This window comes from Balaenoptera musculus, chromosome 11 (assembly GCF_009873245.2).
Source record: "Balaenoptera musculus isolate JJ_BM4_2016_0621 chromosome 11, mBalMus1.pri.v3, whole genome shotgun sequence".
Classification (NCBI taxonomy): domain Eukaryota; kingdom Metazoa; phylum Chordata; class Mammalia; order Artiodactyla; family Balaenopteridae; genus Balaenoptera; species Balaenoptera musculus.
Window position 1 is genome coordinate 66,139,197 of NC_045795.1, and position 25,931 is coordinate 66,165,127.

General features: G+C 58.2%; 1 protein-coding gene across 2 annotated transcripts in view; it reads right to left on the reverse strand.

Annotated features, from left to right (window-relative positions):
* The window catches only part of CACNA2D2 (calcium voltage-gated channel auxiliary subunit alpha2delta 2), a 138,991-nt gene that overhangs the window by 7,191 nt on the left and 105,869 nt on the right, over positions 1-25,931 (reverse strand). For both annotated transcript variants that reach the window (XM_036870796.1, XM_036870795.1), the window contains exons 4-23: positions 25,493-25,552; positions 17,569-17,613; positions 13,981-14,122; positions 10,623-10,754; positions 10,373-10,430; positions 9,619-9,669; positions 9,388-9,487; positions 9,127-9,285; positions 8,782-8,889; positions 8,606-8,684; positions 7,971-8,020; positions 7,692-7,781; positions 7,411-7,482; positions 7,123-7,197; positions 5,819-5,893; positions 5,666-5,737; positions 5,505-5,576; positions 5,336-5,397; positions 4,356-4,432; positions 227-287 (exon numbers count right to left, since the gene is read on the reverse strand). In XM_036870796.1, coding sequence (XP_036726691.1) covers positions 227-287; positions 4,356-4,432; positions 5,336-5,397; positions 5,505-5,576; positions 5,666-5,737; positions 5,819-5,893; positions 7,123-7,197; positions 7,411-7,482; positions 7,692-7,781; positions 7,971-8,020; positions 8,606-8,684; positions 8,782-8,889; positions 9,127-9,285; positions 9,388-9,487; positions 9,619-9,669; positions 10,373-10,430; positions 10,623-10,754; positions 13,981-14,122; positions 17,569-17,613; positions 25,493-25,552 — 1,640 coding nt within the window. The remainder of the gene's footprint in view (positions 1-226; positions 288-4,355; positions 4,433-5,335; positions 5,398-5,504; positions 5,577-5,665; positions 5,738-5,818; positions 5,894-7,122; positions 7,198-7,410; positions 7,483-7,691; positions 7,782-7,970; positions 8,021-8,605; positions 8,685-8,781; positions 8,890-9,126; positions 9,286-9,387; positions 9,488-9,618; positions 9,670-10,372; positions 10,431-10,622; positions 10,755-13,980; positions 14,123-17,568; positions 17,614-25,492; positions 25,553-25,931) is intronic.

Here is a 25,931-nt window from a genome sequence, read left to right on the forward strand (position 1 = left end):
CAGAGCCCTCCCGTCCGAGGCCTGGTGGGAGCTGAAGCTATAGGCACTGGTGCCTGGTGCGGCTACATGGCCCAGGTATGCACACGGCCACACATACAGGGCTGTGCATGGCAGGGTGACACTGCACAGGACACAGACACACACAGCTCCAGGCAGCAGTGCAGGAGGTGGGCCCAGGGAGGTCGGGTTGGGGGAGGACACCTCAGCAAGGCCACACGCAAGCTACCTGGGAGCAATGAAAACATGTCCTTCAGACTCAAAGCTGCTGGGGAGCAGGAACTCAAAATCTGCAACAGAAACGGGGGGGTTATCCGGCGGGGGCTGGGGAGGCGGGAGGCCAGGGGTTCAGAGCTGACGGGGCTGGAGGGACAGGGAAGAGGGTGGCTTGAGGGAGGGAGACACCAGCAAAGAGGAAACCCGCCACTTCCATGTTCAAGTTCGAGCCAGAGAGAAGGGGCGGGCGGGGAGGGCCTGTGGAGACTACAGCATCGCAGGAGGAGGGCAGTTATAGCCAATATGTTGCCCAGGCCTGGTCCTCTGTCGGCAGTGAGTCCCTTGGCGTGGCTGTATATGCTTCCATACGGCTGTATAGCACATATACACGGACATACACACACACATATATATATACACACACTGCTATATATATGCATGGTCTGGGGGAGGCACCAGTCTCGCTCTTATCACATCCATAATGGAAAAAACCGCATGCTCAGCTTCCTTCCTCCAAAGAGACTCTGAGGAATGGAATTGGCTTTTGGCTGCGGATTTTTATCTCTCTTTGCTGTAGCTGTTTGCATTTTGGTAGGTCTTGCTTTTATTCTGTGTCAGGCATCAACATGGCCAAACCGAGGGGGTTCCTCACGGGCACAGACAGTCCAACCAGAGACAGTGTGGGCAGCTGGGGGTGGGCTGCAGTGCATTGTGGGGGTCCAGTGGTCTTCCCTGGGGTAGGAGGCTGGGTGAGGGGAGATCCTTGAATGTTCCCACACTGTGGGAGGAGAGTCTGGGAGCTGGGAGGGCACAGAAGCGCTGCTCAAACATGAACACCCTCTTGGGCCGGGGGCATGAGGGCAGGTTCTGGTCTATCCAGAAGGGCTGGGTCTGGTCTATCCTTCCGAGGACCTGTCTGGGCTCAGAGCAGCAAGGGAGAAGCTGGGGGCTCCAGAGAAGGCATGGGGTGCTGTTGAGGGATCCACCGACTGGGCCTGTACGTGTGTGAGAGTGAGCACATATGTATGAGCGTGTATGTGCATGTGAGAGCATGTGTGTGTGAGTATGTGTGTTTGCATGAGTGTGTAAGCATGTGTGCAAAGGTCCCTGTTTGGGTCTGTCAGTGAATCTGGGGATGTGGCTACTAGGGCTCCTCTGGGGCCTCTGCCTGCCCAGCTGGGCTGGCCACCTTGCTGGTCTGAGTCTGGGAGGTGTCCCTCTGTTCTCGCACTCTGAGCAATGCACCTCCCTATCCTTTCACCCAGATTCCAACCCCTCATTTTTTTTTTTTTTTGCCATGCGGCATGTGGGATCTTAGTTCCCCGACCAGGGTTCGAACCCACGCCCCCCTTCACTGGAAGCCCGGCATCTTAACCACTGGACCGCCAGGGAAGTCCCAGTGCTTTATTTTTGCAGAAGAGGGGTCTTCCCTGTTCCAAAATACTCCCACAGTGCACTGCAAGATTCTGGGGAGGGGGACTTTGGGTGCCTGGAGGGGCTGGGCAGTCACTGGTTGGACTGTTGCTTTCTGATAGGACTGTGAGGCGGGGTTTGGACACAAGCCGACAGGGAAGGGTTGGGGTGGGGAGAGGAGGAGGAGGAGAAAGAAAAAGAGGTGGGGGGAGCAGGAAGGGAGACTATGCTATGGTTATTATTGTTATCAGGGCCCTGCATTTCTGGAGTCACTGGAAGGGAGGGATGTGGGAGGGGGAGACAAGACAACTCAAGCGAGTGGGAGTAGGGCACGTCCTCCACCTCCACCCAGGCCAGTGGGGACAGCTGGATCCCCTTTGCTGGACTAGGCTGGACAGGGCCACTAGGGCTTCTTAGGGAGGCCCTACTTCCCCATGTGGACTGGGGACAGGACATCTCCCCATGGCTCTCCATGGCCCATCTGCCTCGGTGTTCCGTGGGGGGGCCGCTCTGTGTACCAGCGGCAGAGACCCTTGTGTGCTGTCCTCTCTCACTCCTCTTGTTCTTTGCCAGGGCCTGTGAGTTCACTGCCTACCTTTTCCCGAAGTCTCTGGCTTAAGTACCTCTGAGTGCCAGAATCTTTTTCTTCACCCCCAGCCTGATTCCCTCTAAGTTCCTTTGCTGGCCCTTGGGGTCCAGACAGATCACCTTCTGTTCCCAGCCAGGCCTAGGGGCCCTGAGTCTGCCTTTGTTTCCCCGGGGAACACCTTCCCCATACCTGACTACTCTTCCCAGGAGCAGCCAGCACCCCAGGGCAGGGCTGGGCCAGTGGGCCTTAACAAAGTCACCAGGAGTAGCAGGGGTGGCAGGGGACAGGGGTTTCAGCACCTAGGCCAGCGCTGGGTCTGCCTTGCTCTCCTGGTGGCCTGGCTACTGCCCTATCCTGCCCCTGGGCCCCAGAGTCAGGGTGTGGGGCTTCCAAAGCCTTCTGTCTCCCCTTGGGAGGGCTGCCAGCTTCTGGAGAGAAACTGGAGAGATCTGAGGAGGGAGAATATCCCCGAGGAAGCCTCACATAAGCCCCTCTGAGGACTGATCTACCCCCTACATCTCAGGCCCCTTGCCCTGGTGGGTGGGAGGTGGTAGAGAGGCATCCTAGACCCTGTCCCCACTGTTGAGTTGTCTTGGAGGGACAGAGAAGGTGTGGGTGGGGGGCAGAGGCCTGCCCAGAGGGAGCGAGGAGGATGAGGAGAGAGGGCCTGGAGCTCTTAGAACACGCCGGAGACCACCCTGCAGGCAGGGCCAGGGGAAAGGGCTGCTGGCTCTAATAGAGGTTAGGGAATCAGAGGAAAGGCAAGAACTAGAGGAGCCCAGGGGATGCTGGGGGGGAGCCCTGGAGAGCAGGGGGGTTTGGCTGGTCCTGGCAGGGAGGGGGGCAAGCAGGGGCGTGAGGGCAGGGGGGTGGGGTGGGGAGAGGAGGTGCACTGGTTTCTGAATATCACTTGCCCTTCAGTTTGCTGATTGGCACTGGGACAGTCCACCAAGAGAGAAAGCGAGGAAAACAAAACAAGAAAACACAAAACACAAAAACAAACGAAAAGGGGGAGGGGAAGGGAGGGCACAAACAATATTTTATTCAATGGCTGTTTGAATGAAAATATTGTGTCTCATCATCATACCGAAAGGAAACTTCTTGCAAAAAACGACATGAGAGAGAAAGAGAGAGCGAGAAAACTCAAAGGAGATGAGCCCCAGTCAGCCAGGCAGGTGGGGGCGCCCGTGGGGGCCGGAGCCCAGCCTCCCTCCCAGTGACCTCGGTGGTGGGGCAGGCGGGGGCCACGGGCTCCGGAGGCCTCTGGGGGAGGCCCAGGGTGAGCAGGACATGCAGGGATGAGCCACAGGCAGAGGAGCGGGAGAGGGAGGGAAGGAAGGAGGAAGGGCAAGAGACAGGGAGGGTGGGGGAGGCAGGGACGAAGGTGGGAGGAAGGGAGCAAAGGAGGGGAAGGGGTAGGAGAGAAGATGGAGAGAGGAGAGTGTGACAGGAGAAGAGAGGGAGAGAGACTGAATGGGGAGTGGGAGGGAGGGGATGTGGGAGAGAGAAATGGAGGGAGTGAGCAGAAGGAAGAGGGAGGGAGATAGGGAAGGTGGGGTGCAGGGAGGGGAAAGGAGGAGGGAGGAGGGGGAGGAGGGGGAGAGGGAGCGGGAGGGAAGGAGGAAGGGCAAAGGGAGAGAGTAAGGGGGCAGGAAGGCGATGGAGGCAGAAGCTGAGAGAGGAGGTGAGGAGGAAAATAAGGGAGGATGAGCAAGGGGGGACAGAAGAGGGGGCAGAGTGGGGAGAGACCCGGGGGTGGTGCCGCAGGGCGAGAGCACTGCGCAGGGAGCAGGGGGCAGGAGAGATGAGAGGAGGGGGTGTCTTCCAAGAACTCAGCCCCCAGGCGTGTGTGGGGGAGGCAGGCTAAGGAGGGAAGACACTGAGGAGGAGAAACCAAAAACAAAACCTCAATGGAAACCATGAGAGAATGGTCAGGAACCAAATCTGAGAAAAGGCGAGCATGCAGAGTTCCACAGACTTTCCGATGGCTGGTGCCCCAGCCTGCGGGCGCCTGGGGGGTGGGCAGATTGGGCAGGAGGGGCCGCCTGGCCACTAAGCGGCTGGCTATGCTGCCTGGGGCCAGCCAGGGTGCGGGGCAGAGGCGGGGGTGCAGGGCGCAGGCAGGGGCCGGGCCACTTACACTTGACCTGCAGGATCTGGTCACTGAGGTTGGCTTGGAGGTAGAAGGTGCTGTAGGGCGGGAGCACTAGCCCTAGGCTGGGGAGGAGGGGAGGGGAGGAGCACAGGTCACTGCTGGAGAGAGGCGGGCCCCATTGGCACCCTCCTCCCCACGGCTTTGGAGTTGGGTAGAGAGGCCCAGGCTGTGGCATCCCCTCCCCCGACCACCAGGGACACCTCTCCCTGGTTAGCTGTGAGAGATTCAGGGCCTAGGGGCCTGGGCCCTCCATTTCCCAAACTCTCCTGGAGGCCTCAGAACTCCCAGCCCCGGAGCAAATCCCCATCCCACCCCTCGCCCCAGCAGCCTCCCCCAGCACACCACCTGCCCAGCCAGTCTCCTCCAGCTGGCCAGCAGCAGACTCACAGGGGCAGAATACTGTCAGTGAGCTAGGCTGTGGGGATGGGGGTGGGGGTGTTGCCATGAGAGTGGGGTCCATAGTCCCCAGAGACTCAGGCCATGTGAGAGCCAGCTAAAAGCAGGGCTGGCACTAACACAGTGAGGGGCAGTCATGGGCTGGTACTGGAGTGTGAAGGAGACCAGCTCTTGGGGCACGCAGAAGACAGTCAATACACTCTCTGAGGCTGTGACAACTGCTGAGAGCAGGCCGGTGAACGTGCTGAGGATGACATCCTGCATGCACACATCCAGGGATACAATCCACGGTGGGAGGGATGTAGAGAGGGTGGTGGGGAATGGGGAGGCATCAGATGCACTGTCATGTCTCCACTGTGCGCTCCCAGGAGATGCTGCTTGTTCATGAAGGGTCAGCGAGGGACCCTTGGGACTGAGCACCCAGGAGTGAGAAGTAAGCAGCCCTGGCTGCTGGGGCCCCACTGGGATCCTGGTCACAGCCGCTGAGAACTGGCACACGGGGGTGGGGGAGGGAGGGGCAGCTGGGGCTGCCCTGCCCCTCCCTGCCTGCCCAGCCTGGCCCCACTCACCTGTAGTTGGTGCTCCTTATAGGCACCCAGGTGTAGTTCCGCATCACCTCGTCTATATACCTCTGGGAGAAGAGGCTGGGTCAGGTGCTTGGGGTAGCAGGCAGGGGTGAAGTGGGGGGTAGGAGGGTGTCCACCCTGACCTTCTGTCCCCCTTCTGCCACCTTCTCACCTCATCCAAGGACTTGACCAGTGTTCTGATCTGTTTGTGGCCCTTGTTGCCATCGATCATGCTCCGACGGATCTGGAAGGGTCAGAGACGTGAAGGGTGGGGCCCCTACCCTTCTCTGCTCTGGGTGCCCCCCCCATCCCTCCTCCTCTTCTTCTCCTTACCTCCTCCTTGTTCTCATCCTCCAGCTCTGCATCCAGGAAGTCCAGGGTCACAGGCTCCCGGAAGTTGGTGGTCTAGGGGAGGCAGGGCAGGAAGTCAGGAGTCCTTCTCTCACAGGGTTTACCCCCCATCTGCAGGCCACTCACCTGGCTCACCTGGGGCTTGAGATTGGGGTGCAGCAACACGTAGCCATTCAGGTCAATGGCAAACACGTAGCCGTTGGCTCCAAGCTGGGGGTATAGATAGGGGGGCTTAGGGCCTGGAGGGTTGGGCAGGGATTTCCTGGGCTCCAGAGCTCTTGCTCATCCTGCCTTCCACGCTGCTGGGGGGTGCCATCTGCCTTCCTGGGTCAGGGACCCCCACATGCCGCTCGGCCCCAAGCCTACCTCTCAAGCCAAGCCCAGCAGGCTGGTGCCCCGCATGCACTAGCCCTGGCCCAGGCTGGCCAGCTCTGTGGGACCTTAATGTGATTTGGCCTTCTCAGCCCCTCCCCCGGGTTCTCATGGCGCTATCAGTCAGCGGAACCTCTCCACCTCCACTGGCCCCACAAGGCTGCTGTTGCCCTCCCCTCCCCTCCCCACTACGGCCTCTTCCTGGTCCCCATCTTGGTAGAGCGCAGGGGGACGAGTGTACCTTTGGACGACCTGGGGTGTCCCTTCCAAGTGTAAGGGAAAGAAAAGCAGGACTCTGGACTCACCCCTTACCTCTCTGAGGCAGTTTTCTCACTGCACATGGAGGCCAAAGACACGGGGCCTTCATGTGGCTCAGGTTTAAGCATGCTGACACACATCTCCCAGCCTTTTCACAACCAAGTCCCAAACTCCCTTTGCCATAGGCCCTGGGCCAGCCACACTGATCTGGTCCCTTCCCTGGCTTATGATTCTGTTTTTCACCTTCAGGCCTTTGCCCAGAGAGTTCCCTTTGCCTCCAAGGTACGCCTTCACCTCCTTTCTACCCAGGACACTCCTGCCTATGTGACAGACCAGGGGTCGACAAACTAGGGCCCATGGACCACATCTGGCCCACTGCCGGTTACTGTACTGCTGTGAGCTAAGAATGGTTTTTACATTTTTAAATGATTGAAAAAGAGGGATTTCTATTTCATGACTTGTGAAAATTATCTGAAATCCAAATTTTAGTATCTACAAACAAAATTGTATTGGAACATAGCCATGCCCATTTATTTATGTTCTGTCTCTGGCTGTTTTCTCAATGCAGCAGAATTGAGTATGAGTATGAGTATTTAAGCTGGCAGAGACTAAAATATTTGTAATCTGGCCCTTTACAGAAGTTTGCTGATCCCAGTTCTAGGCCCAAGATCACCTCCTCTGGAAGCCTTCCCTGACCGCCTGAACTCGGAGAACTCCACAGAGGTGTGGCAATCCCCATGAGCCTCTGCTGAACCTGGCTTGTGTCCACAGGAGAGGCAGAACAGGGAGATGGGCAGGTGGACACTCACCGTGTAGTTGGGAGTCAGCCTTTTGATGTCATTCAGAGCCACGTCGATGCCCATCACTCCCAGGATCAGCTGGTTCTGGGAGCAGAGGCAGGGGGTCTGCAACAGGCTCAATTCCATGGGGGAGCCACCGTGCCCAACTGCCCATGCCCATGGCCTCAAGCTGCTCTCTCAAGCCGCTGCCCCTGTCCAGTTTAGAGGCCTGCCTATCCGCGCTCCATCCCAGACCTGTTTTGGGCATGCCCAGCTCTCCCCAGGCATGACTAGCCCTTCCCCAGTGGGGAACCTCACCTTCTTTTCCCCAGGGCCATCCTGCGTCAGGTTGAAAACAGGGAGGGTCCCTGTCACCACCAACCCCAGCCCCTGAAGGGAGAGGAGGAGGATGGGTCAGACCTCTGTGGCCAGCCATGCCCCGACCCTGAATGTTCAGAGCAAGGGTGTGGGGACAGGCCACCTCTCTTTCTCCTCTGTTTGGTTTACCACCATAAGGGGGCCCTCATGGGACCTGACCCTGTGGGCACATCCTGGGGGAAGGTCGCCGGCCCCACCCCTTCCTTGCCCCGAGGCCTTACCAGTGCGTCCTCGTATACGTTGGTCCATTGAACCTGCTTGGCCTCCTTGCCCGCCAGCACCATGGGCCTGCCCAATACATCTAGATATTCCTGGGGAGGTAGTGGGGGCAGGGGTGGGGGGTCATGAGTCTGCCTCTCCCACTGTATCTTCCCTGTCCTGCCTCCCCATGTGTCAATTAGCCACCAGGGGGCGCTCTCATCACACAGCAGCCCATGGTTCCCACGACCCCGCGAAGCAAAGACAAGGGGCTGGGAGGAGGGGCGCCCCCACAGTCTCACCTGCGTGTTGATGCGAATGGCACCGATGGAAGGGATCTCAAAATAGTAACCTGTGAGGGAAGGGGAGGCAGAGGTGGGCCTGGGTGTTGCTTGGGATCCATGGCACAGGAGGCCCTGTACCCTGGGGTGTGTCTGCAGCCCTGACTGGTCTCTCAGGTTCCCTCTCTTTTTGGTGTCATTTCCTCTGAACTCATGTCCCTTTAGTGCTCCCTGCCATTACCCTGTGAATGGGACCAATGACATGGAAGGGGCTGTGAGTGTAGGGGTGTAAGGAAGCAGAACTGGGATGAAAGGAGGAGCCTGAGGCTCCCTCATTCTAGGATGGCAGTGACATCCAGAGTCCACCTGGAAGCCAGGCCCAATTGCATGGAGAGTTGGATTGACCAGAAAACAGATGCAGGAGCAGACAAGCTAGGGACAGATGACCAATGGCAGTCAGATAGGCAGAAAGATGCTGAGTCAGATGGACAAGTTAGCCACATAGAGAGATGACCAGTCACATATACAGAAAGACAGACACTGGATGAACAAGCATCTGGAAAGCTGGACATATGAAGGATACGTGGACAACCAACCCAATGGATTGGCAGGACACGGCAGGCAGGGCTTGTGGCAGTGACACCCGGACAAGGTACCTTTGTTGGTGCAGGCCATCCACTGCAGGGGCGTGACGTCGTAGTTGTGCTGCCCCACGGAGAAAGTGAACACGCGCACCTGTTTGGGGCTTGAGGTTACTGCCGTGGCTGCCAGAGGACAGCCCTCCCCTGTACCAGGCCAGGTCAGGGCAGCCCCCACCTGGGCTGAGCCTCACCGTCCGGTTGGGCCAATTGTACTTCTCAAAGACGTCCTGTACGCGGTCCTCACCGCCGTCCGTGAACATCATGATCATCTTATTGCAGTTGGCACGAGTGATGTTGGACTGGGCAGGAGTAGGTGTGGGGTCAGGCAGCTTTCAGCCCCTCCCCGGTCCACGGGTGGGTCTCCTTCCCCAGAATGGGCCTGGCCCTCTGGCTCCCCTACCCCACAGTAGACGGCGCTATCTGCCCAACCTGCCTGTTGGGTGCTAACAAGGCCATCTATCTTGATTTCCCTGGTGTCACCAAGCCTGGGCCCTTGCCTGTCCCTGGCCACCCGCTCGTCCACCCAGGGGGCTCACATTCTGCAGCTGATCGAAGGCATACTCAAAGCCGGCCTTGTAGCCTGTGGTGCCCTTGGCCACCATGCCCTGCACAGCTTCCTTGAACACCTTCTTGTTACGCACGTTGGCCTGAACCAGGTGTGTGAAGCATGACACAGGCTGTGCCTTTTCGTTGAACTGCAGGGACAGTGAGGGTGGTGAGTGGCCTCAGGCCGGCCCGGGCAGGCAGGGGTTGCATGGGGCAGGAGGGAGTGCCCGCCTACCGCCCTTGGCACTCACCGAGGCCACGTTCACATAGTCATCATCGGAGAGCGTGTCCAGCATCTCACAGACAGATGTCTTCATCAGCTTCAGGGTCAACCCGCTCACGCTGCCACTCCTGGGGGGTGGATCACGGAGGCGCCTGGTCGGCCTCAGGCGTCCTCCTGCTGCTCCCCCATGATGTTCCCCAGCAGCAGATTCTAGCCCCTAGCCCCGCCCCCACCCCACCCGCCAGCATCGCTCACTCACACATCCACGATGATGACCATGTCCTTGGGCGATGAGGCCCCCTGGATATACCTGCCCAGGAGAAGCCTCAGTTAGGGCCAGCCTCACTGAGACCTTGTGGGTTCTTCCTTCCTTCACCCACATACTGATTCAACATGTTTCTATTGAGCATCCATGGCATGGGTCAAACAGGGTTCTAGGCACTGAGGATACCACATTTAATAAAGCAGACAGTCCTTGCCCATGGCATGAGTGACCTGGTCCCCCAACACGTGAACAACCCCAAGGAGGGGTGAGCAGGTGATCCAGAGAGAGGCTAGGAGGCCTGTTCCATGGCCTCAGTGGCTTGTCATTTCCTCTGGCCCGGGCTGAGGAGCCAAGGGCAGGGTCATAGCTGCGTAGGGGATTGAACAGGTGGCAGAGGAGGCCAGGGAGTACTGCAGGAGAGGCAGAGCAGAGGGTAGGGGTGCCTAGGGCTCAGATGGGTACAGCAGGGGCTGGCCAAACCCACAGAGGATACATCCACCCTGGGGAACCCCCACTAGCCCAATCCCTCAGTCCCGAGGGGGTGGAGTGCCAGGCTGTGGACGGGGGGCAGAGGCAGCTGGGAGGCCTGCCTGGGTGATGGGATCCATTTTCCAGTGGCAACGATGTGTGAAATGAAAATTGGATAGAGCTGGCTGCGCCCTGCTTGGAGGCCTGGTTATTGGGAGGGAGGGGAGCAGGCGGGAGAGCTGAGGGGGTGTCCCTGCCCAGCCCCTGCTTGCTTGCTCACCAGGGTCTCCTTCGGACATCGTACAGGTCGATTTTCTTGGGGGCTCGCCATGGGGTGGCTGTGGGAGGAGAGGAGGTGACTGGGGACAGGCAGGGAAGGGCCTGGGGCTGGTAGCAGGCCTTGCAGCAGTGGCCAGGCCACCCCGCAACCAGCAAGGTGACCATCCCGCCCATGCACCCCAGGATGAGGGGGCCGGGAGATGGAGGAGGGTGGGGTGCTGAGTGGACTGGGGAGATGGGCTAGCGCTCACCTGGATAGTAGCGAGTGACTCCCGTGGCACTGCCGAAGACCTGCCACAGGAGTGTGGGGTCCTGCCTGCGGTTCTCGATGAACACATTCTCCAGGGCCTCCGTCCAGTTGAGCTCATTGAGGATGACGGTGGCTAGGGGGGAAGCAGGGGGCTGGGGTGGGAAGCGCTTCGGCTGTTCCCCCGCTGAGGCTCATCACAGCGACACCCATGCACGTGCCTCTCACTTAGAAAGCCTCACCTGCTCTCTGCCTACCCAGGTCTCCCTCACTTCCCAGGGCTCAGCTGGGACTGCACCAGCTCCTCCAGGAAGACATCCTCGTCCTCATCCCAAGAAACAGCTCAGCCTACCCTTCGGCCAGGCTCCACATGATCAGGCAGGGCAGCTGTGGCCTGTGGCCCCTGCGGAGGGGCCACCCAGGTCGCAGGGAGCTATGAGCCGGGATGCCCATCCAGCCTGCTGCCTGGAGCTTGCGGCTGGTCCCCTGTGAGCTCACCCACTCAGCATGCACTCTGGGCTGCAGCCACAAGAAAGCAATTAAGGGCTCGATGATGGTGCTGGAATTATTCAGCTATTAAGGTACCTGATAAGCTGGAAGCCACTCAGCTCCATGATTAATCAACTGGGGCCAGGAGCAGGCAGGGGTGGGGGCGGGGGCTCTTGGAGGGGCACGGGCTGTGCCATGATCCTGCTGCAACACTGGCACGTGCACTTCCACACACACACACAGCCTGCACTTGTATACTGCATGCAGGTATACAACAGGTGTACCTATGTCTAACCTCTGTGTTTCCAGCCGGATGTGTCATCCCCTCACCCCCAAACCTACCTGCCCAGCAGCCTCACTGCTGCCATGGGCACAGGGGCACACATGCTCATACCTACACACCACTCTGCCGTCACAGGAGGACACCAATGGGTCCTGCTTTCACAACCCCCCACCACAAGTTACCCCCCTCCCCCTCCCTCAACCTCTGTGGCTGCACAGGTGTGACGCCCTGGCCAGACCCATCCCCCCCCACACAGAGCAAGGCTTCTCTCAGATGGATGGACTCCATCCATCCGGCAACCCGGGCAGAGACTTGGGATGGCTTAAGCAGTATGCAGCCCCCTAACTCAGGACAGCCCTAAATCTGCCCAATGTGTGTGTGTGGCACATGTTCTCACATGCGCAGTGTACCTGTCTCTGCGTGTGGGACACTCAGAAAAAACAGCAGGAGTTGGATACCTGCTACTGCCAGGCCTCTGTATTGCACCCCCTTCCCTAGGGGCTATTTCTTCCTCCAACTTCTCCCACCTCCTTTCTTTCCGGGTGGAGCCCTGACACCATCACCTCTCCCCGAAGATCCACTCCCCAAACGGGAACCAGAGCATTTCTTCCAAAGGCTCTGCTCTTCTTTTCAGAGAAGAAACCCTTAGAGCAGATGAAGAGCTGTGATTTATTTTTTATTTTATTTTTTGGCTGCACCGCCTGGCATGCAGGAGCTTAATTCCCCAACCAGGGATTGAACCCATGCCCCCTGCGGTGGAAGCGCGGAGCCCTAACCACTGGACTGCCAGGGAATTCCCAGAGCTGTGATTTAAAGATACAGATGCTCCAGGCTCGGCCCACAGCCTAGGGGGCGACAATATATTCTGGGGCATTCTTCCCTCTGCTCTCTCTCTCCAGACTGGGGGGCCTCTGCTGTCTTGTCTGCTGTCTAGTCCTCCCCCTCTGCTCTCACTCCCTTCTCTCTGGCCCTGCAGCTTCCCTTAACTGACCATAATGTGAAAACAAAACACATTTCTAGCATTGGCTGTGCCTATTGAACAGTACGTTATGGTCCTGTTCCTAATTTAGAAACTTAGTGAGTTGTACAATTTCTATTTTTCTCTTTAAGGAAAAAATAAAGTCAGGCTCTCAAACGTTTCACACAGTACTGTCTGCCCTGGGAGAGTCTGCCTGGCAGGTCCCACCCCTCACTGGACCTCAGTTTCCCCATCTGCACATGAGAGGCTTAGAGCAGACAGACCATTCTGGGAGCCCCTCTAGCTGCTGCTGGCAGAGGGGTGTCCCTGACTCAGGTCAAGGGCCGAGAGGAGACCTGGCTGGGCTGTCCCTGCAGGTAGCCATGACCACATGTACGCTCACACATACACTGTGAGACACACCTGGAGAGGGCGTGCTGCTCAGCCCTGTGACCACACACACACACTCACGTGCCCACACCCTCAGATCACACTGAGCTTGGAAATGGGGACCATGCCCCCTCAGGCAGGCGATTACAGATTTAATTAAAAGTGACACAGTAAATAAAAAACATATAAAATGTAATTTGTGTGGGTAGCGAGGGGTGACTGGGGAGGGCGGTGTGGCTCCTGTTTTAATTAGCGTGCCTGCCTGTGATAGTGCCCCTCGACTGGCTCGGGCAGGTGGCCTGTGGGCGGCCCTTGGAGGGTGTGGGGGGCATCCGCCCTCACTCCTGCCTGAGGCTGCCCAGAAGGCCTGGCTGACCCTAAAGGTGGAGGGGCCTCCCTGAGAACCCTGGAGGATTCCCTGCTTTCTGAAGACCATGCAGAAGTTCTGGGACCTTTGCTTCAAGAACCTCCACTCAGTGGGCCCCTTGGATTCTGAGGCTACCCTGTAGGTGCCCATAGAATTGTGTCAGAAGCAAGAGACTCCGGGGCCTTAAATCCTGCAGCTAGAGTTCCCCATTCAGTGTTTGACTCTTGGCCTCTTCTCCCTACACCTCCCAAGTTCTTCAGGAAGTTCATCCTCTTGTCTGACTCAAATCCTTCTAGCTGTAGTGACCTGGTTTCCCCATTGTGCAAAGCTATACTGTCCCTGGAGCTTGGAATCTCAACCACCCTCTACTCAATCCCCCTGACCTCCATCTCCACCTCCCCCTGCTCACCAAGGAGAAGGAGGGAGGTGTTACAGGGTTGGTGTCTGTGAATGAGAAGTTGCTCCCTGTCCTGTGCCCATCTGATGTGGTAGCCCCTCAACCCTTCCTGCATGGGGCCAGGGAATGGGAGAGGGTAGGGAGGAGCTGCTCTGGGGACAGGTGGGGACTTGGCCCAGCACGTCGGGGGAAGAGTTGTGTGCATGCATTTGTGCACGTGTATACACATGGGCAGGAGACCGTGCATGCATAGGGGTGAGAGGCTCGGTGTTTTGTGTCTTGCTGAGAGTTAGCATAAGGCTGTGCCTGAGAGTGGCTTGATGCCTGCGTGTGGGCGGGTCTGAGAGGTGAGCATGTGTGACCTTGGGTGTAGGGGGCTGAAGGTGGATGGGCACCTGGGACCTGGCGGTGCCCAGGCAGCGGGCCTAGCCCCCATGGTGGGTGGGGAGGGCTGCTCCCGGTCACTCTGCACACTCACAGCCTTTGTAGATGTCCGTGGGGATCTGCACAGCCGTGTATGAATAGTTGACCTTGTTCTTGAAGTTTGAGTCCTCAATGAAGTCCAGCCGTAGGGTGCTGGCCTTGGACCCCCTTTCCACATCCTCACTCTCAGGGTCGTCCTGTGGAAAGGGACCCCCCAACCATGGCAGTGTCAGGGCTGGGAAATGGTGGAGTGGGGTTGGATAGAACTGCAGGCAGGGGGGCCAGAATCTAGGAGATAGGGGCATCTCAGAATCAGAGACTACTGCAGAGACAGAGAGATAGAGAGACACAGGGACAGAGAGACATGGGGTATGGACCCCTTGCCTGGGAGGCCCGTGACACCCACCTGCCCCACCCATCATCCCCACATTTGCTAAACCCAAATTCCAGAGCCAAGACCAAACCAAACCCTTCCTCACATCCTTGAAAAACAATTATCAGCAAAGGAGGCAAATCTTGGAGCTAGAGAGGAGTGGGCTGCAGACCCCCTGCTCATATGGACTTGCCTTGTGTAATCACAGGGCGGCCTCAGCACTCCATCCCAGGAGCTTTGCAACATACACACCTCAACTTGGCCCCACCTATCCCCTGCATGGAGTTCCTTTGGCACCAGGGAGAGGTCCCTAGCCTCATCTGGGGGAGGGGCACCAACCCCTGCAGCAGGGTGGCTCTAGGGGCTGAGCTGGAGAGTGGGGAGTCCTGGGGAGAGCTGGACTAGGGTAGGGGCTAGCACTGATACCTGGTAACCTCCAGAAGGAGGGTCTGTGGTGCCTGCTAGCAGCAGGACTATAAAGGCCCCCGTTGACTTTCTAAAATGAGTCGCAGCCGTCTGACAGGTGCCAATTACAGCATCTCTCGGCCAGGCAGGCTGGGCATGCGCCGTGCGCCCCCGCCCACCACCACAGGCGGGCAGGAGTGGGTCTGCGACTATAGTGTTGATGCCGCAGCCGAAGTGGGGGGTGGGCAGGCACGGGTGCAGGTGTGCAAGGGGGAAGGGAAGATGGAGGTAGAGAGTGAAGGGGAAGACAGAGAGAGAAAAGCCAGATGGGGAGGCAAGGAGAGATGGAGAGCCAGGCGAGGTAGGCGCAGAGCTGGGGGTCTTTGTGCCCTGGGAGGAGGGAGTGTAAGCAGCTGAACCAGCCACATGTTCCCTCACTGCCCCTCAACGCCCCTGTGACCACCTTCAGCACCAGGCTCAGCTCATTTCCTCTCCCCAGTGGATCTCACGTGACGGCCGACCCCACTGCGCACTGGGTCCTGGGCACACCCCTCGTGTTCCTGCCGCCAGGCTGTCTGTCTGGGGAAAGGGTGATCGTGCCTCCCCACCCAGCCAGCTGTGCTCTCCCCACCCAGGGAGTGCTCTGGGTGCACCCTCAGGCCTGGGGAATGAATTACTGCCTGGATGGTGGGTGCAGCTGGCTGGAGGGCCTGCAGCAAACAACCTTTTCATCTCTTAAAGATTGGAGTTTGTAACAGCAAAATCCAAGCCATCTACTGCCCTGCCATTGCCCCTCACCCAGTGTGCCACCCCTCTGCCCACCTCGGCACACCCTAAGAGGACCCTCAGAAGCTCCTGGATGCTGGATAAAGCTGGGGCAGGCAGCTGCTGAGCATGGAGGCCAGAGCAGGGAGCCGGCCGCCTCTGAGGTATGAGCCACTCACGTTCTGCTGGGAGGAGGGGGAAGTGCGGGAGAAGAAAGCCCCCGAAATGTCAGCGGCATATGAAGGGCGCTGGAAAATTTAATCTCCCAACTTTCCCAACTAATGTGACATTTGGATTCTGTTCTGATAAGCTATCAGCTGGCGAACTTTTTCCTTCCTTCTTTCCCCCCTACCCCCACCTTCTGGCTGGTAATTTAAAAGTAAATGGTCTAGAAAGATCTCTAACTGTACCTCTGGCAAAGATTAAAAAAACAAAACAACATAACAGGCAGGAGAGCTGGGGAATGTGTGCGTGCTGATATTTATACCGGGGCTGGGAGGGCTGGGATTTTGGCCTAACTGACCCTGGCCCAGCCCCACCCGGGGTGAATCTCCCTCCCTGTGCTGTCCCTAGCCCCCCAGCAGATGTCCAAGGGGCTGGGGGCAGGGAGTCAGTGATTTAGAGCCAGAGGTTGGGGGCTGGGAGCAGGGAGTCCAGGGAGGGGGCCGGGCACCAGACTGGCCAAGGAGACCCCTCAGTGTCACCCCGACGCCCAGGGGCTTTGTACGGTGGGCAACTGCAGTCTCCTGGTTTATATTTAATGCACTGATTGCTAAAATTACAGCCCGCTGCTGAGGGGGGTAAGGAATTAGATTCAGGGTCTAATTAAAGGTTTGTTCTTCATTTGAATTTCAGATTCCAGCTTTAATTTTAGCAACTTCTCTGGGAGCCACGGAGGCTCAGCCAAGGGGGAAGCACACCTGCTTTAGCCCACCCACCCCTCCTTCTCTGCGGCCCTGCCTGCCTGCCCTCCTGAAGGCTCACCAAGGCCAGCCTGGCACCACAGACCCTCTGCAGGAATCCCTTCCTGCCTGCCCACCTCTTGGTGCCACTGGATACCTCCTGCTCGCCCCAGGCAACCCCCCAGGCCAATAGGCCCAGGAGTGGGAGTCTAGCTGTTGGGTCTTCTGCACCAGCCAGCACAGGTGGGGCCCCAGAGACTGAGTTGTGACACCTCTGTTTACAGAGGAAATAACCGGGTTCAACTACTTTTGCCTCAAAAGCAGGCAGATGAATTTGGGCCTTGACAGGTTCACCAAAACAGTCTGTTCCATGTGCCCTGCACCCTCAGACACTCTTGTCTCCTCTGTAGACCCCCTCACACCCCAAATGGTCACACTTTCATGGGAGTCCTCTGGTGACGGGGACCTCTCTCTGTCACAGGGCCGCCCAAGCAGACGTGAACCAGTCAGTGAGGCAGAAGAGCAGTGTAGCTCTGGGTTCTCCGGTCAGTCCCAGCACCACCACTTGCGGGGTGGTGACCCCTGATGAGTCAGAGCCCTCTCCTTCATCTGAAGAACAGGCACAGGGACTGGGCTGCCTCTACAGCTGGGGCGAGACTGACTCAGCCCAGGGCCAACTCTGATCGTGGGGCCAGGCTGTGGGGTGGTCAGCACACGGAAGCCACTTTCCCCTCACCGCAGGGAAGGGTACCTGCACTCACCTGAAACACACCTGCATCCCGGCCCGCCTGCCTACCTCCAGGAAGCCCTCCCCACCTGCTCCCTCTCTCCCCTACTCTCGCAGCACTCAGCAGCCCTCTGTCCTCCCGATGCTGGCACCTGAACTGACCTAGGGGAGGAGGTCCAAGAGCCTCACCACCCTGCCCAGGGATGGGGCTGGGCCCGCCCCACACTGTACAGTGAAGCTGTGCCCCTTGGTGCCACAGAGACACAGCCCTGGAGGGGTCAGGGCCTCTAGGGAATTGTGGGAGGTGTAGGGCGGGGACCTGTGCAGCCACAACTCTGCAAGGCCAAGCTCAGAATGCTGAAGAGTGCTGAGTCCTAACACTCATTTTACAGCCAAGGCCATGAGGTCCCAGAAAGGGGGGTGTGGCTCTGGCAGCTCCCCATCCCTGCCAGCATGGGTGGGGGCACTTACCAGCTCAGCGTCGGCCTTGGCGTCATAGTACACGATGTCTTCCTCCTGGTGGGGAAGAGACGCCTCAACACTCATGGTCTCCTGAGGTGCGGCCAGGAACCCCATCTCTAAGGCCTGGATTCCTCAGATTCCTCTGGGGCAGAGACTGCTCCCTTACCCATCCAGAGCTGCTACCCAGGGAGGGCTGGATGAGTCAGGCTGGATGCCCCACCCACACCCCAGCCAGACTGTCCTCAGGAGCTCTCACAGGCACCAGGAGGATGTGGTACCCCGGGTCGGTACCCCCGGGGCTCCCTGACTCTAGGATCAGGGTCTCTGCACTGCATCCCTGCTGGGAGGTAGGGTTAGGGCCAGCCTATTTGCAGAGACTCTGGCTGAGGCAGTACCAAGGGGGAATTGAGGAAGATGGAAAAATAGAGCCGAGTCTGGGAAAGAGTGAAATAATGACTCGACACCGCATCTTCCAATTTCTTCTATTAAAAAGCCTGCTCATTACGAGCATGTACTTATTAATTATCTGTGATTTGTTGTGAAATGCAAGGGGGTTTACACAACAGGAGCGGGAGAAAACAAAGCCCGGCCCCCGTGCCTGCCTCCCAGCCCTTGCCTGCCTTTGCTAGCACCGCGCGTCCTGGCCTCGCCCGCCTGCCCGCCGCCTGGGTTCTCAGCCATCTGCACATCATAATCACCGGCCACCCCAGGGACCCGTAACACAAACGGGCTAATTTCATGTTTAATGATCTTTAATCAGAACTGAGCATGGCTGACAGCGGCTGCCAGAAGGTAAATCTGGTGCCATCAGGTGCCACCCGCTCAGGAGGGGCCACCCCACCCCTGCCTTGATAGGCCCTAAGGCCAGGACACAAGATAGGGCCACTGTCCGAGTCACCCTCCCCTGGTGCTCCTCAGCCCTGTTTTGCACAGCAAAAACCTGCAGCATGGCCCTGGCAGTCCCTTGTTCACTGGGAGCCTGTTTCTTTGTGGTCTGTAAATGGGGGTGATGACCAAGTGTGCTCTCAAGGGTCTGGCTGTAAAACAGCAAGCACAGAGCCAGCACTTACTCCATGGTGGGTCACCCCTTGCCTGGGCCTGGCTGGGCCCCATGTGCTGTGTGACCGCAGGGCTGCACTGTTCCCTCTCTGAGCTCAGGCTCCTCATGGAGGGAGGGACTTAGCCTTGGTGACTGTCCAGGTGCTGGGTCTGAGGCCATGGTTTGAGGTGGTTGGTACCGGGGCTAGTTGTGGGGAACAGTCACGGGTTCTCTCCCACCAGAGGTCTGGGGGGTGCAGGCCACTGGCTGGACCTATAGGTATAGTCCAAGCATTCTGGAGCATTGACTATAGGCCTGGCGCCATGCCTGGGCAAGACCACACCTCCTGATGACTGAAAGACCGAAGTTTCAGTCCTGTGAAGTATCTGCTGTGTCTAGCTAGGCCTCACACACACTGCAGTACAGGGTTCTCTCAACAGCCCTATGACCCCATTATACAGGTGAGGAAGCTAAGGCAGGGATAAAAAAGGTGTTGCACCCTGGCTCCATTCTGCCTTCTCGACTCATCTCCAACCCCTCCCACACCTGCCCAACCACCAGTCCAGAGAGACTGGAGCTCAGGTGGGCCCGGGGTGGGGGTGAGGGCCAGGGCCCAGGCTCCAGGGTGCTCAGCCTTTCCCTGGGCCCAGCTCTGAACCAAGCGCGTAATGAAAGCTGACATTACATCAAACACAATAAGGAGTTTCAGTTGATGAAGATCATTCCTGAACACACAAACCTATTAAACCAAGGGGAAAAAAATATCAATTCAACACAGTCGCTGGCGAAAAGAAAATGTGATTTGTTATCTAAAAGGGGGTTATAAACACGGCTCTGATGCTCTTTCCCTCTGTAATGAAAATAGGCAGGCACAGTGGGAGGACTGCAGATTAGAACATAGGGCTTCACTCACCAACTTTTTAGGCAAACCTTCTGCAAGGGCGGGAAAGGGCATGGGTGATGGGTGGGGGTTGGTGGCTCTAGGCCTCCAGAGTGACCTTCACGGTGACCCTCCTCTGGGCTCCCCTCACAGACCATGCCTGGGTCCTGCCTGACCTGGGCTGTCCCTGGGGCACCTGGCATTCACTTGGGCCACCCCTCCAGCTACTCCAATGGCTCCCTTTGTCTCTTTGTCCTGCTGTTTCATGGACTCAGTGGAGGATGAGATGTTGATGGCATCAGTGACACAGGGGGAATGTATCACACAGAAGGATTCTAGCCCCCCCTTCAGACTGCAGGTGAGGCTCAGGAATCTGTATGCAGTCTTGGTGCCCCAGGGGCTCAGATACACGTGGGCAGGACTCCTCCCTACCTCTCCCATCTTGAGAGGGCCCATGTCCCTTCCTTGGTAGAGAGTGGCATTAGCTATGGATGGTGGCGGGCAAGGTCACATGTGTGAAAGTACAGTGTAAACCCAGCTGTGGTCGCTATGTTTGATATGATGTGGAGCTGGGGACAGGGCAGGATGGGACCATTAGGGTCTGGTAGGAGGGTCCCTGGAAAGGCCTCTGTGTCTGCTTTGGGCTGCAGGTGCCCAGTGTCCACCACTAGTGCCCTGTCTCTGGGACACAACAAGGAGGTGGTACCACCTAGCGATTATGTGCAGGGGACTTGGCAAAGGGTCCTGGCCTCAAATCCTGACCTGAACATGTGAGCTCTGGGATTCTGAGCAGTGAGTGAAGACCGAGGCTGAAGCCTCACAAGTCCCTGTGGCCCCATGAGGACTCCTGGAGGTCACCTCCATCTCACCGATGAGGCAAGGGTGCCTGTTAAACCCTTCAGCCTCAGTAAGGCTTTACCTCAGGGTTTTGATTTTCCACTTGTAAAATCAGAATGATGATGCTAGGAGGACAGGGAGTGAGGCCTCTCCAGGGGTTCGGGCCAACCCAACCCATGAGTGGCCCCCTTAAGCTTGTAACTTCACAGGCCCGGGAGGGGTCTGAATGTGGAAGAAACCCTCTGGTTGGGGTGAAACGTGTGTCCTTAATGTCCAGGGTACACACCTCTGACACCCCCTCCATTACGTGGTATTTTAGGGGCCATTTTGCACAAACTGGGCAGGGAGTGGGGGGAATCACCCCCTCTGAACTCACACACAAGCCTCCCCTCAAAGTGGATTTCTGTGCATACACAACACATGAGGAGTGGGGCTAGGGGGCCCACACGGCCCTTGTATAGATGACACACACAGTCTCCTTAGCTGGAGCTGAGCCCAAGAGAGAGCATGAGGGATGCTGGCAGGTGGGCAGCAGGGTGAGGAAGTGAGAGTGGGGTGAGCATGGGGAATAGCAGTTGGCATCTACGTTTGGTGCCATGGAAGGCAGCTGCTGTGGCTTGGTCAGACCTGACTGCTTGCTGCTTGCTCACCAGGCCCCTGTGCAGGACCCAGGCAGCTACCCGGCTGCACCAGTGAGGACGCTTGGCCTTCCTGCCCTGGCTCACTGCCAGCTCAGCTCAGCCAAGAGGACGGTTTTCTGAGAGAGCCATCTGTCACCGGCTTGGCAGAGAGGCAGGCAGCAGGCCCTGTGGCTGGGGCAGACCTCAGGCCGGGGGAGCCACCTGTCCTGTCCAGCCGGCTCCTTGGCCTGGCCCAGCCTTCGCAGCCTTCTCTTTAGGTTCCCAGGCAGAGCTATGTCTCCTGTTAGACTCCCAGGGCAGCGCTTTGTCTCCTGCAGGCTCTGGGGCTGGCACTGAGGCCCTGGAACCAATGGCCTCTCCTGCCTCCCTGACCCATGCCCTGGCCCAGTTCCTCCTTGGTGGCCGTCTAGATAGCAGATAATACTGGCACAGTGAGGTGCTGGCACCAGGCACAGTGTCCGGCAGGCGGGCCATCTTCATCCACCCTAAGTGTTATGGGCACCAAAGCACCTGCTGCCTATCTACAGCGGCCATGGGAGGTGCTGCCTGCTAACAAGGGCCGTGGTGACCAAGGGCTGCAGCCAGGGCTGTGGCTACAGGTTCCCTACCCTTGCCATGGCAAGGAGTGTGAGGTCATGACCTGGGACTAGGGAGAGGAGCATGGCTTCACATCCAGATATTTTCCCCTCACTCTCTTGTCTCTCTTGACCTTGCAGACTCCAGGATCCCCCAAGTCCCTGGGCTGGTGTCAATGGTGTGATTGTGTGTGTGTGTGTGTGTGTATGTTTGTGTGTATGTGTGTATACCATTGCCCGTTTCTCAGAGGTCTGCATGCAAACCTACTGTGTGCTATTGACACAGGCAGGGCCACACCCTACTGATCATGCAGTAGATTCCAGTCTGGCCCCATGGGTCAAGGGTTTCCTCTGTGCCCAGAACTGCTGACTGCCATCCTCCCCACCTCAGAGGTAAGAAGACTGAGGCCCTGGTCACTCTGTCCACAGGGCACCTGGCTGGGCACATGGACAGGTGATGGGCAGCACTGAGTCAGGCTCAACTGCTTCTGGCCAAGAGGAGCCAGATGGGGCAGACAGATGAGCCCACTGGGCCACTGGCCTGGGGGAGCCTGCACTGGGAACCATCTGTGATGGGGCACCAAAGGTGGGTGCTGTGGGCAGTGGGGGCTAATCCTAGAGTTGTGGCCAGAAAGAGGAGCTCTAGGGAGTTAACTGGAGTGGAAGGTGTTGCCCTTCTGAAGGAGGTAAGGGCATTCCTAAGAAGGCCTGGCTTGTGTAAAGGGCCTGAGTTTGCCACTGGGTGTGCTCCTGAATGCTGGGAAGGAACATGACTCCTTATTGGTCACCTCCTGAACGTTGCTGGGAAGGAGATAGTTTCAAGGGTGGGTGGTATGCCTTCAAGGGACAAAACACCATCCTTTCTGCAGCCTGAAGTCCCCATATCCCCCCTGGCATGGACAGTCTGCACCCTGGCAGCTCTCCCTGGCAGCCCAGGCAGGGCTGGCTGGCAAGTCAGCTAATGGGCCCATCATTAGCACTGATGCCTTCTAGCCCGGCAGCTGGGCAGCTCAGCGCTCCTGGGGAAGAGAAGGGCCCTGACCTTGCAGCTGGAAAGGAGGGGACGCCTACAGCTCCACCCTGCCCAAGATACCTGTGGGACAGACAAACAGGTAGACTAATGGACTGGTGGGGGTGGGCAACGAGCATCAGGCAAACAAGGCTGGGCCCAGCTGGCCCTGTGGTCACACCCATAGCTGGGGGCATCTCAGGTCAAGCCAGGGGGATGGGGCCAGCAGAGCCCTCTCCTGCCTTAGGACAGACGCACCCAGAGCCTATGGGCTGGTGTGGCCAGAGATGCACCCATACCATCACCAACTTGCACCTACATGGCCTGATGTGTGGACCGACCCTTTCACACATCACACCTGAGCTGACAGATAGCCCCCAACACCACCTGGTCATTTGCCAAATGGGGAAACTGAAGCCCAGAGAGGGGTGAGCCCTTGCTGGGTCCCGCAGGGACCCAGTGTGCAGGGAGTGGGTCCTCAAGTAGCACCGTCTCAGCATCCCCTGGACACCTTGAGACCTGGGCCTTCCTTCCCGCTAGGCCCCTGTGGTGCCCACTCTGGCCTGCAATAAGCCGTTTCTGTCTTGGAGTAGCTGAAAATCAGGGGTCAGGGGTCCAATAGGATGATCCTTGGAAATCCTGGGCTTTCTGCAGAGTCAGGAAGAAAAAACAGGTTTGGGGCCGAGGCAGCCTCTTCGTCTTCCTGTTTGGGGCCTACACTGGGAGGGAGAGAAAGCCAGGCCGAGGGCTTTCATTCCCTTATTTCCTGATTCCTTCATTCCCTCTCCTGTGCCTGCTCTGCTCATCTGTCCTGGGTGGGGAGGGGAGGAAGCAGGTATGTCAGAAACAAAAGAAGGGACAGAGCAGGAGCCAAGGGTTCTGGATGCCCAGAAGGTGGAGGGGCTGATGGGCTGGGAGCAGAAGCAGCCTCACTGGGAAGAGGCAAGACAAGCTGGGCTTTCAAAAGGAGGAACGGAGGGCATTCTGGGTGGAGAGATCAAGAATGGGTCTGGAGTGAGGTGTTCGGTGTGGCTGGAGCACAGGGGGAGGGGAGGGAGGAGGCAGGTTGACGAGAGAGAGGCAGGGACAGCCAGATCCTGGGGCCTCGAGCGCAGGCTCAGGCTGGGCGTTGCAGGGAGTCGCCAGGGTGAGGTTATCTGCAGGTGGGGGCACATCCAAATGGCCAGGGAGTGCAAATGGAGGCTGCTGTGTGTATTTCTGATCAAGAGGCTCAGGAGGCACAGTGGCCCAGGGATGGGTTTGTAGTGCTGGAATGGGGAGCGAGAAAAAGCCCAGCCCCCAGCTCCCAGGGAGGGAGGATCTGTCCAGGGAGTCATTAGTTCGTTAATGTGTTCACTGTAAACAAACATCTGTTACTCACAACCCCATGTGAGCTCCCTGAGGGCAGCACCCAGCACCCACCAGGCAGCAAAGGAAGAGTGCTATGGTGTGCGCTCAGGGTGGCCTGGGGGGATGGGGACTGGGGAGAAGGAACAGGTTTAGGGGGCATGCACTCCCTGGCACCTGACGGCCCAGCTGTGAGACTCTGCCCCCAACAGGTGACCTCAGGTAGGTCTAACCACTCTGTGCCTCAGGGTTCTCATCAGTTAAGTAGGGATAATAATCCCTCCCGCCTCCTAGAGGTGCCAGGCTCAGAGCTGGAGTGAGTCAAGGCCTCCCCCCTCCCCCTTATTGGCCCCTGGGTCCTAGGGGGCAGCTCTTGGTGCCTCTCCCTGCATTTAGCACAGAGACCACTGGGAGGCGTGGCCCACATGCCTGAGCGGCTGTGGAGGACACAGCAAGCCCTGCCAACTGGTCTGGTCCCCGAGGGTTCCGTCATCCTTGGCATCGGGGGTTTCCTGAGTCTGGGAGGAACGCTGCCTCAGTCTCTCTTCTGGTTTACTGTTATCCTCTGACAGGAAAGGTGCAGGTGTGTCCAGTCTTGTCCAAATCAAACACAAGCTGCCTGAATATGTGAGCCACCTGGGTGTGAGGCTGGGGGTCAATGAGGCTTTCCTTCCCTCCTCCACATTCTGGGCCCTTCTGTCCTCAAAAAGAGTCCTGCTCCCAGCTTCTCACGCCTCCACTTGCTCCGCACCTGAGCCCCTTCTGAGCTTTGCTGGCGGAAGGAGAGGATTTAGTGGCTGTGACAGCCTGGTCCCCGATCCCAGCCTGGCAGCCTTCTGGAAGACAGGCTGCTGCTCGGGGAAGTCTGGGAAGGGGATAGGGTCCCTTTCCCCCAGCATCTCTTCCAGGTCAGTGTATTAAAGCCTGGGAAGTCCTGGAGTCAAGAGGCCTCTCTGCCCCAGGGGCTGTCCAAGGAGCCTGTGCACCTCCTTAACCACCAAGGGGACGCCAACTTTGGGGAGCATCACTTCAGAGCAGCCTATCTGTTCATGGGGGACTCCATAGCTCCTCTGGGAGCTGGGAGTGGAATGAGAGGTTCATATCTGCACCCTGTGTCCCAGCACCAAGGGGAGCCTCAGGGCTTCCCTGGTGGCGCAGTGGTTGAGAATCTGCCTGCCAATGCAGGGGACACGGGTTCGAGCCCTGGTCTGGGAAGATCCCACATGCCGCGGAGCAGCTGGGCCCGTGAGCCACAACTACTGAGCCTGCGCTCCGCAACAAGAGAGGCCGCAATAGTGACAGGCCCACGCACCGCGATGAAGAGTGGCCCCCGCTCGCCGCAACTAGAGAAAGCCCTTGCACAGAAATGAAGACCCAACACAGCCAAAAACAAATAAATAAATAAATTAATTTTAAAAAAAAAAGGGGGGAGCCTCAAATGTTTGCTGAACATTGGGCAAAGGTTCCCGGCTCCACCCCACAGAGCCCTTGGTGCCCTTCCAGTGGGTCTGGGCAGCCTCCCTCTCCCGCCTCCCCTGCATGCACATCCACCCTTGCTGCAGGTGGGCAGGGCCTAGGGGCTGGGGAGGGCACTGTAGTTCTTACCTTGATGTTGTCCTGCCAGCGGTGGGCTTTCTGGAAGTTCTCTGCAGCATCAGCCAATCTCTGAGGAACAGAGCACAGGGAGGTCAGAGACTGAGGAAGGTCTGTGCCCAGCCCAAAGCCTTTTCCATCCCCAGCAGTCCCTGGGGCCAGGCTGGCTCAGGGACTCCCTGGATATCGTGCCAGACTCCCAGAGATTCCTTGGCCCCAGACATTCTCCAGCTTGCTGTGTGGGCCCTTCCCCCATCCACATCGGGCTCCCACAGGAAAGGTGAAGCCTGCACAGACCTGAGTGGCATCTCCACGGGACTCCCTGGACTTCAGCTCAGCCACATTTCCTGCCCACAGGAAGGCAGGGGGACCCCTGAGGCATATTAAGACCCAGGCCCTGGAGCCAAGCCCACTAACACTCTCTACTAGCTACAAACCAGTGTCACCCCAG